This window comes from Aulonocara sp. 'chitande type north' Nkhata Bay, linkage group LG17 (assembly GCF_057382095.1).
Source record: "Aulonocara sp. 'chitande type north' Nkhata Bay isolate Kocher_YH1m ecotype deep benthic linkage group LG17, A_spYH_male_GT1.1, whole genome shotgun sequence".
Taxonomy (NCBI): domain Eukaryota; kingdom Metazoa; phylum Chordata; class Actinopteri; order Cichliformes; family Cichlidae; genus Aulonocara; species Aulonocara sp. 'chitande type north' Nkhata Bay.
The window spans coordinates 3,443,176-3,460,623 of record NC_141360.1 but is presented as its reverse complement, the minus strand read 5'-3'; the positions used below and the strand labels follow the sequence as shown (position 1 = coordinate 3,460,623).

Sequence of the window (17,448 nt, the reverse complement as noted above, 5' to 3'; positions counted from 1 at the left end):
TCTGATTCTGATTCTAGAAGTGTCCACCTTTAAGAAAGAGTCTGATAAGCAAGAAACCAGGGAAATGACATTTAAAATTCCACCCTACCTGTGCTGTCAGCATTATGTAGCAGCGGTTTCTTTTCAAGCTTCAACCCTCTTACTTCTTGTGAAATGCGTGAGCACTAAAATAAAGCCAGATGTTCTAATGTCTGAGGTACCATTCTCACTGGATTGAGGCACAACATCAAGCCAACTGGCACGCTATGTTAGAGTAAAGTGGTTCAACTTAGGCTGAATAACTACGTGTAATCTCTGGGACTGAGCAATTACCACACACACACCAAACTATTGCCGTTGGCTACCTGTCAGACTAGTGGAAGTGAGAACCAGCAGTCTTTGATTATGGTCTTCAGTGCACAGATCTAGGATTTACTCGTTTCCATTGTAGCACATTATCTTCCCTTCATCATTTGCAGCTATAAATGACCTGCAGAAGGCTGTCATCATAACATCAGAAAAGGAAAGCAGAGACTAGAAAAAAGAAACTTCAGTTTAGTCCAGTATCAGACCAAAATGCTCTGCAGTGCGAAACGAGGTATTTTAAACAAATTCTCTAAAACTGTAACATCCCAAAGGGTTTGGGTTTTTTCTCTGGTGATAAATCACCTTCGAACAGGCTTTGGTAGCATACAGGTAAACAGGCGTGAAGAGAGAAATTAGTGAAATGCAATGTTGAAACCACTGACCATAACTTTTAGTTTTTGAAAATGTGCCTGACTGAACAGCAAGTCTTGCCCTAGATATCCACTCGTTATGAAACCTCTGTAATTGTCTCCAGTCACCAACTGAAAAATAATAGATAATGGCTTCTAAACAGCAGCTGTATATGAATAACACAAAGAAAAAAATTGGTGCCACACACTTGTTTAATCTCTACTGACAAGTTTGTCTTAAATAGTTCTTAAATCTGTTACAATTAAAAAATATCACCAAGTTGCCATTACAGAGAAAGTTTCCCCTTAAATTTATACAATCAAGGTTATCTGTATTCCAACAGCTCTGTTTTCAGTAAAAACAATGAAACTTGAAAGCATCATTCATATTTATTTAGATGAATTTTTATAAAAGTGTACTTTTCCATCTGAAAAATACTACAAAGGAGAGCTGTTTTCTTGTGCAGTTTTGTTTCATCAAATGTATCTTAAGTGGCACTTTTCTTGCCTTTGAGTAAGTTACACTGCATTCATTTGCAGTCAGTTTAAAACAGTTTAGCCATCAGCTTCTGAAGTTGCAACACACTGCTTTATCTGCACTTTGCATAACAGAGGAAATCCAAAAGCAGGATTTGGCTCGTTAGTATGGGTATTCAAAGAGAAATTATTTTTACATATACTTCTTAATGACAGTGCATAGTTGTGGCTTTCTTTGTCTTTTTTACTTTACCTGCTGGAGTTTGCACTGGATCACATTTCATTCATTCTTCTCAATGATTTCCACATAGAAATCATAACGGCTGTACTATTACCTGGTGTTGTTTTTTCACTTATTACAGTAGTATCTAATCTATGCTTTACCAGTGCAATGCCTGGCAGTCAGTGCAGCTTTCTTCTGTTGTTGCTGTTTAAGCTGTCAGCTTTAGCGGTGCACTGGGGTGGGTGTAGCTCAGGAGGTAGAGCAGGTCATCTACTGATTGGCAGGTTGGTGGTTCAATCCCTGACACCCCGTAGGCATACCAAATATCCTTAAGCAAGAAACTAACCCCAAATTGCTCTCTGATACATCCATCAGAGTATGAATAGTAATTAAAAACATCGAAAACAGTGCTGGTGAATGTGGCATGTTGTATAGAGCCCTTTGAGAACTCCAGGAGAGTAGAAAAGCTCTATATAAGAATCAGTCTGTTTACCATCCTGTCAGGAGACAGAAAAAGTGACTTAAACTATTTGACTTTTTTTATATACTGTAAAGAGTCCAAAACCTTTTACAACTTCAACATGGCAGAAAGTGAAGCACATAAAACAAGAATAGCCACTTATTTTAAAAATTACAATTCATTGAAGAAAGCCTATTCAATTTAAATGATTTAAAATTTGGAGGAAGGACATGTGAGTGTGTAAGCAAAGGTGCAGGTACATCTCTAACATCACATCAGACATGGCAACTATTGTTTTAAATATTAAAAAAACCTAATTTATAGCATTAATACAACTGCACACATTAAATAAAAAGATTTATTCTGTATAATATTTCAATAAATAGTTTTCCATACCATAATATATAAGCTAAATCTACTTTGGAGTTACCACAGCTGCAAAATGTTGCAATGCTGTTGCAAGAGCCAAACCTATTTCTCGCAAAACAGGCTTTCTGAAATTGTGTCCTAGATAAACATATATAGAAATGCAGACTGGCAAAGAAAATTGCAAACTGTAAAAAAGGTTTTTCATTACATTCATAGCAAGTTTTTTTTCCACTGCCGACTTTTTCCATCTCAATCCACACTGAAATTAAATCTAAATACCAGTATACACTATGTTCTTAAAGTCACCACGTTAGGTGGCCAATACACAAATGACATTTAAAATGCTTCACAATATTTTTTAAAAAAAGTAAAAGAGTAATTTTAATTTTAAAAAATGCGTTAACGTTAGCTAGCTAATAGGCAATCGATGACCAATATGATCTGAACCCAAAACACAGGAGCCCAAGGAAGCCTGAATAACGCTCAGTACAGGTCAAATAGAATAAATCAAATGCAATCCTTTACCAACGTATCCTGAACCACATGTTAAAAAATGTAATCTAATATACAAATGTTAAAACTACTCTTGGTCGCAGTGATCACATGTTTATTTCAATATCTCCTCCACCTCAAAATGTTTCACTTCACTCTTAAGCTTGCCATTTTTGAAATAGATCTTTTTATTTGATATTATTAACTCAAGTGTAATACTGGCACTGATAGCTTTTAAAATCTGGATGGACCTCAGCTCGTTGTGTTTTATAGCCACAGAGAAACGGACAGATTTCCGTCAAACAATACAGACTCACTGTGGGCTGCACAGTCACCCACTGAATGCCCACTCTGAGCCAGGCAAAACCCTGATAATGGTCTGTATCTCTCAACCTTAACTAAAAATAAGAACAGAATCAGACAAATGAAACATTTGCTTTCTTTATTCAGCAAATCCCTCAGACTGTTCTCAGCTGACATTTCTTGGATTTTTATTTATTAATACACTTTTGTAGTACTTAATTCTCCTCTTTGGTGCTGTCCTGTGCAGAAACAATCCACAGACTCATGGAACAAAACCACACTAGCCCTCAGCCAAGACGCCCATAAATAACGCCAGAATTAGAGATGAAAAACATTGCTTTCTTCCAGACACCGTGTTTATCTGAAGGGCCAAAGAGGGTGTTTTCATCCAAGGCCAAGTTCTGGTCTCTGTGATCAGTCGGCCATGTTGTGGAGAAAATGCTTATTATGTGGTTGTATGCGGGCCTTGTTTGTTGTGACCTTGAGGCCTCATCCAATAACGCAATGGGGCCCTCCAAAATGAGAGGAGTGACCACAGGAACCGCCCTAGGGAAGAGAAAAAAGTGACCAAAAGCTGTCGAACTGAGAATTCGCTCCCATCTTTTGGTCTAGCCTGTACAAACACTTTTCCACTGTTGCAGGATTTTGACACATTACAATGTCTCAGTCTTTCTGGCTACATCTTAATCCTCCTTCCTTTTATCCCTTTGTGCACATCTCAATTCAGCTCTTCATCCTGGTGAAGCACAATATTCTCCTTTGCTTTTTTATGCAAGCATTGCAAAATCCTGCAAACTGTACTATTGTACTGTACTGTACTGTACTACTTGCACATACTGCTATACATGAAATCAAGACAAACCCATTTCCCTCTAGTAAACAAGCATTTAAGGTTTGAAATAGAGCAGATACTAATGGTATACCACAAATACTCCATCGATATGTTGACACACAGCTCCCGCCACACTTAATGTTTCCATCCATTTTTAACACGTTACATTTTTGTGTAGGGATTCAGCAACTTTCAGGAAGTCTCATACATGAAATCATTCCTCATTAGTTATGATGTCACCGTATTCTGGCTGATTTTATGAGTCACACTACCCGCCTTCATCCCAGGAACGACCTGTTTGTGCAAAGACCACTTCTTGTTGCATCTCACTTGCAACTGCAAAAAGCACTTCTATTAATAATAACAATGTATACTTTATCCCCAGGGGGAAATGCCTCTCTGCATTTAACCCATTCACTCAGTGAAGCAGTGGGCAACCACTGGGCGCCGGGGGAGCAGTGTGTAGGGACAGTATTTTGCTCAGGTGTACCTCAGAGTAGCCGTTCAGTGGATTCGAACCCTTGACCTTCCGATCATGGGGCCACCACTTTATTGAGCTATCCCTGCCCTTATTACCAACGTGGCTCTGCACACTAACAGTAACAATAATACGCATCTGGGTATTTAAAACATTGAATTTAATTTTAAAGAAACACTTATCAGCACTTTCTGCTTAACCCAAGTTAATAATTAGTATGTACCATGGATGTTAGAGTTAAATGTTTAGCTGGACACTTGGCAAACCAGACAAAATAAAGCAAAACTACTGCTTTGGTGAGTAGGACTAAGAAATGCAAGGCAGAGGGATTCCCACTACAGTGATCATCCATGAGTACTACTGCTCCTCTCTGGAGGGGAGAGGGAGGGGAAACAGGAGGACAAAGGAGGGGGGAACAACTAAGCTGTAGTGCCTCTTCACCTCACTGTGCAATACCTTGTGCAATACTTTTGTAAATAGTCAACAGTGCAATAGACTCAATACTTGAAATGTGCAATTCACTTGTATTTTTATTTTTTATTCCTATTTATTCTATTTATCCCCTTTGTATATTTTATTTATATTTGTCTCTGTATTTATATATGTGTGTGTGTGTGTGTGTGTGTGTACATATATATATATATATATATATATATATATAACAATTCTGTAACTGTAACTTCGGTCGTTGCTGTGCTTTTTGGAAGTCGAATTTCCCAGAGGAACCCACCCGAGGGATTAATAAAGTTCTATCTTATCTTATCTTATCTTGCTCATCTCTCAGTTCGGCCCCTATGAACACATCTCATTCCCACTTTAATGGAATTCTGTCAGGATGATCACATTTACAAGACAAGCTACTGCTTCAGTTAATTCACTTCGCTTCACAAGTTATTGTTGGATATCGTCAAATAACACATCACACAGACAAATGGTGTTTAATAAGAGGAGAGCTCGATGCAGAATACAAATCTGTTTGACAACTCCACATTCCATGTGTAAATTAAATAAGCTGACCACAGTGGGAATAACTCTGTCTCTGTTTTTTTTTTTCTCTTCTCGTGAATTTTACCACTTACCAGCAGCACCCAGAGGATATAACTTGCACGATTTAACACACAAGGCTAAGACAGAATAAATGCAACACTGAGCTCATATTCCATCATGTGCTAGCACAAGCCTCCACCAGTCATGAGTGAGCACCCATATCTGAAACCCCACCCGCGGCACCGTGGCCCCTCTTAGGAATCCAGCTGTTGTGCTAATCCTGTTATCTGCCGTTAGATGTGCAGGAATCTGTCAATCAGCCTGAATGCACTGGGATAATACAGTCCACCTCACCTACAACAAGTGTCAGGTTAACCCTCACAGCTACAAACTAGATCTAAGTAAATCCATTTGGATGCAGTCCAGACACAATGGTAAATGGTAAATGGCCTGTATTTATATAGCGCCTTACTAGTCCCTAAGGACCCCAAAGCGCTTTACATATCCAGTCATCCACCCATTCACACACACATTCACACACTGATGATGGTAAGCTACATTGTAGCCACAGCCACCCTGGGGCGCACTGACAGAGGCGAGGCTGCCGGACACTGGCGCCACCGGGCCCTCTGACCACCACCAGTAGGCAACGGGTGAAGTGTCTTGCCCAAGGACACAACGACCGAGACTGTCCAAGCCGGGGCTCGAACCGGCAACCTTCCGATTACAAGGTGAACTCCCAACTCTTGAGCCACGATCGCCCCAATGACATACAGGTGCACTCACGCAGTCATTGTTAATGCTGACAGCTTGCTTCTTCACAAGATCCGGCCCCGCACTCAGGGGATACCCTCATCACATGCCAACATACTGTGAATTGAGCATACATAATGCATGAAACAGCTATCAGCAACATACGCATGTTAAATTCACCCATGCGAGAACAAAATCAGTGCCACAGAAAATACTGTGAAACTGCTGAGACACATCCACTGTGATGTCAAGTGCTTCCCTCTGTAGTTCAAGCCCTGTCACTGTTAAGGATTCAGTGCCACAACTACTGAATACAAATATATCAAGGATTATTTTAAGTCATGTTTCAAATAACAACATGTTGTTACATTTTTTTTAAATTATTTAAACTTTTAAATGCTTGCACCTCCTGACTGCTCTATGACTCCACTTCTTTCTGTGCAGAGACCATCCTGAACTTGGTCCACAGTAAAAGATACAGCACAGACTCAGAGGCCTACAATAATCAACATTTATTATGTAGCTCACTTTGTCAGTTATAGAGCATATCCCTTACTCACAGGGTGTTACTGCTCATGCAGAGATAACAGGATTGCACCCCATTTCTGGTTTTGCTGCTTTTTATGACGACGTGAACTTTCTGCTGGCATCTGAATGACTTTACATCATTTACATACGTGCACATGTAGATATGTTGCACATTGGTGAAAACAATCCATTTGACAATTACTAAACACAAAAGAAATAAACAAATCATATTTCAGTTCTAAATCCAATTTGTGCTGTATTCAGTGGTTGATAATACCATGCAATATTATGAGTTTGGAAGTCGTTTCACTTTGATGGTCAACATTTTTCAACAAGTAGAGCTAAAGGAGATCAATTAAGTGGTTTTGGTCAGTATTTTCATGCTACAGTGCTGCAGCTCCAAATCAATCAGAAGAAAAGACTGAGGCCACTCAGCTCTGTATACCAAAAGAAAAGCATTAGAGGAGAAACTTGTCCCCGATGTAGAGCTTTGTGGAGACAAAATGGCTGTGTCAAAGCATGGACAGACCCAGTGTATGTTAATATACTGTACAACAATAACACAAAACCACAAGAAAACATGTATCAGTAATACAGTTTCAATTATTAATTAGTAATTTGTGTATTACAAAAAAGGCAAATCAATTGACCCGAGTTTTCAGATTTGAGTCTGGATGTAGTTTCTCAGGAGTGATGGAAAATTGTACTACATGTCTGGCAGCTAACAGACTCTTTAATTATACCCAACGATGCCAGCCATATGATGGGAACTCTTTAAGAATGAACAACAGTTTGTTCATTTTTTATAAATGAATCTTACATATGCAAGGGGGTAATTTAAAATGCATGTAAAATTAAAGAATATGTCTGAATAACAGCTATACCCTGCAAACTCAAAGTAAAGACTGTTCGTTTCTTTTCAGCTGTAACAATAATGAAAAACAACACGTTAACATTTGCAGAAAAGTAACTGATCTGCTGCCATGCAAACTAAAAGCTAAAGAAATTATTTAATTTCTAAAATCCCTGCAGAAAAAACCACATGAGCCCAAAACTATGCATTCTGTTATGAATAATATATATATGTCTCAATCATCCAGGGAAGTAAAACGTTTCTCACAGTGAAAATAGATGTCCAGATGAACAGGATCAACCTTTTGGGAATAATATGTATAATAATGATAATATGTTTTGAAACTCTATTTCCATATTTTCATGTTTTGTCGGTAGAATGAATACGAGGAACTCTGTAATACTGACATCCTTAAAAAAAACTCCACAACTCTGTCAGACTTTTTTACAGCTGGCTGTAAGAGCAAATTAAGACAGGCGGCTACCGCCCAGCTTTGCTTCTGTGTGACGAGAGCATCACCCTGCGCACAGACTGCATAAATGTCAATGCAGGGTGCAGATGGAAGGCCCCATGACACTTCCTAGCAGTGTCATGGGGTTCATTTCCCACTCAGGCTAGACCCTTATCCTCCTCCCCGAGTCAGTTTTTCCACTCTTGCACATCCCTTTCATTTGGTGTCATTTTGTTCTCCTCTCCCTCAAACTCTCTCTGGCAACTCCTTCCCTCTTTATTGTTCTCTATCAGTCTGACCTGGACATCACTGCTCTCATCACTCTGCCTCTGAGGCTTGTTTTTGTGAAAGCCACAGTTATGATGGCTGCTCTGTTTTGACATGTTTTCACTCTGAACTTTTCAGTGGTCTAAACCCACTAATCCTTCATGAATGAACTACTGATATACCATGCCCAACAAAGTGGGTTTGTGTATATTTTAGGGTTAGGGTGGGTTCTCTTAGGATGTCACCACACTATTACAGTGCAGTAGAGTCATAAAAAATTTATCAAGTTGTGTCAATCTAGCAACAATTGCTAACCCTAACCCTGTGACATGCATGTGCTGTTGAGAAATTCTTTCACTCCTTAAAGTTTGAAACTCTGCCATTAGTCAGTAGTTTCATTGTTGCACTATTTTTAAAAGGGAAAATATTCTTTGGTTGTCTGTAACAGGAATGAGGTCCTTACCTGTTCTGAGCAAGAATAGATACAATATAATAACGTGAAATGAACATTAAAGAAATCCACTAAATTTCACAATAACATTCTTGCCTAAAAGTGGCAAAAGGTGTTGAAACAGTTCACCTTTCATGTTAGATTCGAACTGCATTATTTCTAGTGCAGCAGCAGTAAAGCAGTCAAATATACAAATACTTATACAAATATAAGTTAATAATAACATAAAGTAGCAGAGGGTTTTTTTCTTTGGTGTTAATGACATTAACAACAGGGGCACCAGAGGGTCAACAATGAGACAACCCCCAAAGCACAGATGGTTTAAAGGTGGAGGACACTGACATTTTTCCCTCCTCATCTTTTCTGATTATTTTTGCTTTAGTTTTGATTCAGTTCAATTCAATTCAACTTTATTTATACAGCGCCAAATCACAACATCTGTCGCCTCAAGGCACTTTATATTGTAAGGTAGACCCTACAATAATACATTTTGCATTTGGACAGTATCAGGGTCACTGCTGGCAGCATGAGGCGATACCTGGGACCCTACAGAGGTTGCACAGGTAGTCCAACTCCTCCAGGACTGAACATCAATTTGTGCCATTCCCTGAAAGTTTGTTGTCTCCCCCACCACAGTCTCAAGACTGGGAGACAGGCAGTGAGTCCAGGAGAGCTGGACAGGGCTGTAGAAGGTCCTTAACATCTCAACAGGACAGGTATCTGATCCTTTGTGCAAGGAGGAACATGATGAGCACTCCCACAGTTAGAAAATATCTCTGAATAACCAGAAAACAAAGAAACAGAAAAAGACTTCATGAGGGTGGCATGAGCGCCTGATGTCCTCTAGTGGGCCCTCTAGTTCCACTATCAGACCCTACACTGGCCCAGTGGGTCCAGGGTTCCTCCTGTTACACAACAATGCCCAACTTCATGTGACATGAGTCCCTGAAAGTTTCAGGAGGATGGAGGAACTGATGTCACTGACTTCCCCACATTCGCCTGACTTAAATCTAATAGAACACTTGCTTATTTATATACCTAATTTGTGGTTCAAGTGCTCTGACTGACTTTATAATGTAAAAATGTTTCATTTTAAATCCAAGCAGTGCAATGTGAAGCTGAAGACCTCGATGGCTCAGGCCAGTAGGAGGAAGGAATTTCATTTGGATAGAAACTGAAAAAATAAAATGTTGAATTTTCAGTCTCTTCAAGCAAAAGTCAAAAGTCTAAAACAAAAGTCACAGCAAACAAAACCACTCACAGTTCTGCACAGTATCAAGCACATCTCAGTATGAACATGCCCGGTAAATCGTTTAACCATCATAACCAATCTCCTATTACATGCTATGTTCAGATTAGACTTATGGCACACTGGCATGCATTAATTAGATTAGAAACTAAATATATACAAACTCAGTCAGGTTTAAGAACAGTCTGTCACACAGAGGACAAACCAGTTCATTCAGTGACAGCTCATTGCCACTATCATTGATTGTTAGGGCAAGAAAAAAGGTGCACATGCAAAACAGCTTTAATAGGATCTACCGGTAGATACGACTCTAACAGCGAATGGAAAAATCTCACAGGCTGATGACAACTTTCCCATGAGATGCCTCAGTGACATAGCTGCCGCCCCTGCCTGACCATTCACAACCAATTACTATGAGCTTATTTTCCCTAGTAAGCATTACGGTCGTAATTACTGCTTCAAGATGGATGAATGTGAAAATAAGAAGTACCATCCATCTGGGAAAAAGACAGCGAGTAATGGAGGAGGAAAAGTGTAAAGTGTGGGAGGAAAGGAACAAACACTCCCAGGGTGATGAAATAAGAAGTGCTGGCAAAACACAGCTTTCTAGATTTCACACAAAGATCCTCAACATGTTTATCCACTGGGTATTCACAGGAGTATATTACAAATAAAAACTCCATACACATCTCCATACAGCATGCAGAACTTATTTAAAGCTCATCAAGTAAGGTTGAACTCAACATCTTTGCAAATGAACTGTTATCAGCCCTGACAATGCAGTCGGCTGTGAGGCGAAAAGTTTGTCCTGCTAAAGTTTGGACAACAAATCTAATCCTAATAGTCCACTTGAACAGCTTGAAAACTGTAGGCAGAGCCTTTAAAAGAATGCATCAAAATAAATGAGAAGACTGATAATACTTTGCATTCTTGTACAGTAAATGTGAACCAGAAGCTAGTTACCTTAGCTGATAACAATATAAAATGTTCCATTTTACTACTAGCTTGGCTCTGGCTTTATTCCAGGTAACATAATCTGACTACCAGCACATTTAAAGCTCATTAGATAGCAGATTATATCTTATTTGTCTAATATGTAAGTGTAAAAATGACAAATTGTAGTGTCATGTTAGCATTAGACTGGTTGGCTGGAAGCAATAACTTCCTAAAGTCATGATGCCAGTAGTGCTTTAGCTAAGCTAATGAGCTGCTGGCATGTTTACTTTACAAAGATCAGTCGTACTGATTTTCTTATCTAACACTGAGCAAGAAAGAAAATGACTGAAAATCAATTCAATGCTTAAATTAAATGTAACATTTGTCCCTGACATTTTTCTGCACCACGAGTTTATCTTATTCCACCCCACACAAAGTGAAAGAAAAAAACTCGGGTCACATTATAAAAGATAAGGAAACTGAATGTATTTGCTCCATCTTTTCACACAGCATTTCTTTAAGTACAACATTTATTTTGTGCTGAGTTCAACTACCACAGATGACACATCCACGTGAGACTAACCCTATCCAGTCAGGCAATTACAGCACACAGAAACCCCCCACAGAAACATACTAGGAAGATTTAAAACCTATAAGAAGCTCTTTTGCTCTAAACCATTTGTTGCCTAGCTCAAGGCAACAATCACAACAAAGAGGGAGAGCTTATCTTTTGGCAGGACGCACATCTAACCGAAACGAGAGCCAAACGGTTTCAGTCAAATTCCCCTGATAGATGAATATTTGATGTCACACTCTGTTCATTCACTCTGCTCCAAACCGAGCTCGATGCTAAAATCTCTTTACCTACAATGCAGAGGTTGGAAAATAGAAAGACACTACATATGTTTACAGTACATGACCTTTAATGCAAGTGGAGACAGAGTGATCGACTTTATCGACATTATTAGAACAGTATCCGATTTCAATTCATGTCACATGACAGGACATATGCAACATGGGCATGTTGTGCACAAATACAGGTTCTTGCTCACAACTTTTATCTTAAAAATCAATGTGCTTGTGGAAAGCTACATCGATCCATTATTATAAATTATTAGTAGTTTGTCTGTCTTCTCTAACAGGGTATAAAAATTGGCTAATAGCACTAACAGCAAGACATCATTGTAGTCTGCTAAAGAGAAAAAAACTACTATAGCACTCAGGTTCTAAAGAACAATCATCCTTTTTATTGAGACCCTAACAGTGCTGCAAAAGTCTAACTTGAACTCATATGTTCCCTGGACTTCACGTGGAAATTCATTATGCTTATCAAATGCACTTCATTAGAAGAATGAGGTCAGAGGAAGAGGGAGGAAGAGAAGTCTCTCGCTAACAGGCTTTGTTTGCATCTTAGTACGTGTACTTTTTAAGTCCATATAAAAGTGAACTTACAAACTCAGCTCTCCAGACAAAGGGGGGAAAACAAAATACAAAGTATTTTATAAAATAATATTCTTCTAAAAGTGTAGAAAAATTCTCACTAGATCTTTAAACAAGTACAAACTTAACACGAGTAAAGCCATAGCAGAAATACATTTAGCTAGACTCACACTGCACATTACAGTCTGTACTAACAGAGGTTCCATAATCAGTCCAGTGATTCACTGAACTCAGTGTCACTCCTTCATATTTCTATATGAATATTCTTATTTTTAATAGGCTATTTCAATGAAAACGTGCAATTTTACTAACAAGAACAACACTGGCTTCCAGATGATTTAGATGATTATGTAATGGCAGTGTTACTTTTCAAAATGAGCTGTGCACAGCGCTTAGGCAAATGTCAAAGCCTACATATAGCCCAAAACTAACAAGATGAGCAGATACAGTTAGTCTCACCGTGTCAGTGACATTAAACATTTGAAAATTCTGTGGCTCAGGTTAGTTGACCTCGCTGCGTTATTTTAACATTTTGCTCTTCCTCTATATGTATGGCCAAAATGGCATCTAGTATATGTTTGTCATTGACACATTATACAGAAAAATGTAAGGCAGCACTTGAATTACATCATGAGATCTAATGTTCACTGGACGCATTTACAGCTAAATAAATACAATAATTGATCGGACAGGCAAAGGCCAGTGCCACTGTCCTCGAATCCACGTTCTGCAGACAGTGTGAACTTGCCTGACGCCTGGGCTCTCGCCATCGATCCAGCCACCGCTGTTACGGATGAATCTGATCCAACTGAGGTCCAATGTGCAGCATTTAGAGCGCGACTCAAAACCATCTTCTAATCACACCATTATGTAGAGACCATTGTAGCACATGATATAACTTTACCAAAACAACAAAAACAAAAAAGGAAATCGTATTTATCTTTTTGTTAAAATTAGAATCCACTTTCCCATTCCCAGAGACGGGAACATAAAAAGCATCTCAAACAGAGAGTAAATATGTATTCTCAGAGGGAGGCTGGGATGCACCCTGCCCACTGTGACACCACATGAGCCGAGATAAAAGAGTAAAAGCACCGAGGGGGAAGAAACTCCACCTTTCCCCTCATCTTCTTTATAAATAGCTATTAGCAGATATGGAGCAAAAAAGCTACCGGGAATTCACACAACAGCAGCAATTGGACCAACATGTTCTCCTTTTTGTAAAGAGAACAAGATACCAGGTGATAAACAAACTTTTGTATACAGCTGCTTCTTTGAAAATGCAGCGTGCACACATGCGTGCACACATGCGTGCACACATGCGTGCACACATGCGCACCCACATGCACAGAGAGGCTAGGGAAAAGACAGGAGCAAAGTTAAAAGGACAGAAACCTGTCACCTACCTTTTTCTGGTCCTCCAGCTTTTGACTTGTCGACTTCTTGCCATGCTTGCTGGCTTCTGGTACATCCATCCCTGATCCAAATAAATAGCTCCAGAAAATAATCACATGAAGTAAGTTGAACACAATCCACTTTGGTCCAGAATCCAGGCTACAGTTTGACAACAAAAGCCTGTGTCCGGCTAACGCCTTCGCCCGGACACAGGCGATCCATCCCAGAGGTTGGTATGTATGGTCAAAGTAAAATGAGAATGCTCTGTTAGCTGAGAAAATAGCAAGGTTCAAGCAGAAGGCTACCAAGAGAGGCTCATTATGATAACTGGAACAAAGTGAAGATTGATGGCGACGTCCAGTCTGCAGGTTGTCTACTTTTGCATGAAGACAACAGTTAGGCTTGTTTCTCCCTCAGTGCAGTCCCTGGTACAACACAATGTCTCGCATCCACATCTGTGAAAAAACAGACACACAATGCATTCTATGATTTATATGGAGAAAATACCCCCCCCCCCCCCCCCCCCGCCCCCAATAAAAACAAACAAACCCAAAACAAAACAAAACAAAAAAAACAACAACACAATTAATGCAAAAACTCTCTGCCTCACCAAAAAGTCAATATTCCCCTTGGTGCTGCACTGTACAAATGGCGGGGGTTTCTGCATATCAAAGTGAATGTTGCCATGGTGCTGAGAGCGAGAGCGGGGAGAATCTTCATGCCATTTGTTCTACATTGAGCAATTGTTTTTGTTGTCTTAGTATCGAAACCCATTTTCGAGCAAAAAGAAGCATGGAAAGAGCTAAGACGTGCTGACATTGGGTAAACTGCAATGAGTCCATATGGATAGGGCTGGGGCTGCCTCTGTGCAAAAGTTGGTTTACTGACATGGTTGGTTTACTGTGCAAAAACTTGGTTTACTGACATCCATTTACAAGGCCTTATGCTGCACAGTTATCGCTGTTATCGGTTATGAATGAAACCCCAGATTAGGATACTAATTCTATAAATATGGATGTAGGATTGTATTTCACAATGTCATAATCTAAAGCCTTGAATAGGCTAGGAAAATGTTGACTCTTAAACAGGAGCATGAGTTATAATGCCCTTCCCACTGTCTTGAAAGCTCACAGACATCACAGAAAACAGTCTCCCCAGCCAAACACCGCTCGACCGTTAGGGGGCCTGTATAGCTCCTGTTCACTTTCATCTCCTCTCTTAACACAGCAGGATCTTAACAGTTCGTACTTGCCACTAAACACTTACCCAGCTGCAGAGTGCAATGTAACACCGCAACCGTGTCAGTTACTTAAGGGCAATCATGTCAAGTGCTGCCAACTCAGAGCTGGTTCTTGGGGACACCATGACTTGAGCGCTGGAACCCAGCAAGCTGAAACTAGAGTGTTACCTGCGAGCAAAAAGCTGAAAAGCACTTCTTTTAAGTGCCACTGGGATCTTGTTACATTACATTATCTGATAGCCTCAAAAAATAAGCAATGCACAGGGGATATTTGCTGCAACAGCTTATGGAAAAAAATTACACCAACACACAGCAAACTAGAAATGCTAAACCTGCTAAAAACACAGCTATATTGCTTCTGGACTTCCCCATTTCCCTCAGCAATAGAATTATATGAGAGGCTTTCTAAAGTCATGCATACTGCATGAGTGCTAATTTTTCTCCATTTTTCTCCTTGAATATTACAAAAGAAACAATGGGACCTCACGGGGAACAGCATGGCACACTTTTTTTTTTGCGGCAAGGAAAAGGTTAGCCGGTACCACCAATCAGAATGACAGGAAGGCCTTGTATCTAGGCCACTGGGGTCAGAGGTCATTCTTCATCTGCTTTGTGTGACATGCAACAGAATGCACAAAGCACCTTTGCAAAAGACGGAAGCAAGACTTAAATAGGAAAAAATAGTTTACCTGACAAGCTGTACATGTTGCTCCATATATTGCAAGATATAACCAGTAGCCAGTGCTCAGAATAATGCTAGTGTGTTATATATAACCAGCTACTGTGGTCATTACTTAGTCTACCAAAAATAAATAAATAAGTAAAAGTGTCATTTTCCACAGCACATATTTTGACTTGTGGTAGTAGTCACAGCACAAGTGTTCCTAATAACATTCAGCCAGACCCCTGAAAACAAAGCAGCTAACAGAATTCCATCCTCATTAATTTACTTATACTTTTGCTTTTCCTATGGTGACATTTTAAAATGTCTGCCATAAAAAAGATGCATTAGTTTCCACAAATTAATCTTCAGGCTTATTATTTTAATATATTTACACAGCACAGATTATAAGTTTTGTTACTCTGTGAACAGAACGTCAAAATGAAGTTGCTTCATTATACAACCCACTCAGTCAGATAGAGAAAAAGACAAAGTTTTATTTTATTATTTTAATTTTGCAAAATCATATTTTACAATGTCCAGATTGAATTATAACAGTTAAACTTGTGTTTGATTTAATGCTATAAGGGTAATTCATGTTTAAAATGTTATAATGTCAAGCTTAGCTTAATGCTACTAACTGCAAACTGGTTAACTTTTTAGAGCACTGGAAGGCTTTGGACCCCAATAAAAGTGACAGACCAGATACTTATTACATAGTTTCTAATGAAATTCAGACAACTTTGCTCACAAACTGTCTTATGTTTGCTTGAAATCTAAACAATAACTCGACTGTCACCTTGCTAACGAACAAAAGAAACTCTGTGCTCTCATGGTCATTTAGAAGAAAATGACTAAAAGACACAAACAATTATTTTGATAGTCGACTAGTCACCGATTATTTTTGCGATTAGTCGACTAATCAGATCCATTGAACGTAAAACGTACAGCTTATTGCACCAGCAGCATCTGCTCTTATATAACTATCATTAGCTTACAGCTGTAAGTGTTTAAGGTCTGTGCTAACTAAAAATAAAGACAAGATGATAGTTTATTACATTTTAATGACATTTACAGATTGTTTCGGTGAAGTTTAATAAACTCAGCCGTCTGCTCCTTGCTATCTAAAATATAACAGGACAACGGAGTAAATTCTGGAGCATCTCACACTTCTAAAAATCAGCTGTCTGCTTGATGTTTATTCAGCTGTGTAAAAACTATAACTTTAATCTCAGCCAAACCGATTTACTCAGGAACAAATAAAATACTAAAAAAAGCCTAACAATAAAATTTATAACTTATCTAAGTGACTTATATATATATTTAACCTGAGTAGTGAAAGACGGCGGTGGGTTTGAAAACGATTTGCCGGGAGTCCGGTGTTCTCACGGCTCTAGTGAGCCTTGAACCCCGGCTAGCTATCGAGCTAGTGGGTAACAGACGTCTCCGAAAACGTCGGAGCACTTTTGAAAATATGCGGTGTCTTGATAAACTGAGCAGATATTTGAGGTTTACACAGCTACATTCTCGCCTGAAAATATGTTAAATGTTTATTTTGTGACCCAGAAAGAATAATAAGAGTAATATTAAAACTAACTAGCTGCCGCCATTGTTGGAAACTGAGCAGGGACGTGCTATGAATTCTGGGACAGAGCTACTTCTTCTTCGGGAGTTTAACGGCAGCTGGCATCCTTGTACATGCAGTGCTGCCATCTTCTGTTTCAGTCCGTTATTACACTCTTAAATCCTACTACTTATTCCTGCGTCTTTTGGGATCTTACAAAGCTTCAAACGACGCGTCGACTATTAAATTCGTCGTCGACGATTTTGATAGTCGATGTAATCGTGACTAGTCGACTAATCGTGGCAGCCCTATTGTCAAGTGTCATTTAAAAATAAACACAGTTC

At 39.2% G+C, this 17,448-nt stretch overlaps 1 protein-coding gene across 2 annotated transcripts in view; it reads right to left on the bottom strand.

Annotated features, from left to right (window-relative positions):
• nav3 (neuron navigator 3) overlaps nt 1-17,448 on the bottom strand; it is a 415,949-nt gene that overhangs the window by 287,887 nt on the left and 110,614 nt on the right. For both annotated transcript variants that reach the window (XM_086270023.1, XM_086270024.1), the window contains exon 2: nt 13,651-14,094. In XM_086270023.1, coding sequence (XP_086126149.1) covers nt 13,651-13,719 — 69 coding nt within the window. In that variant the 5' untranslated portion in view covers nt 13,720-14,094. The remainder of the gene's footprint in view (nt 1-13,650; nt 14,095-17,448) is intronic.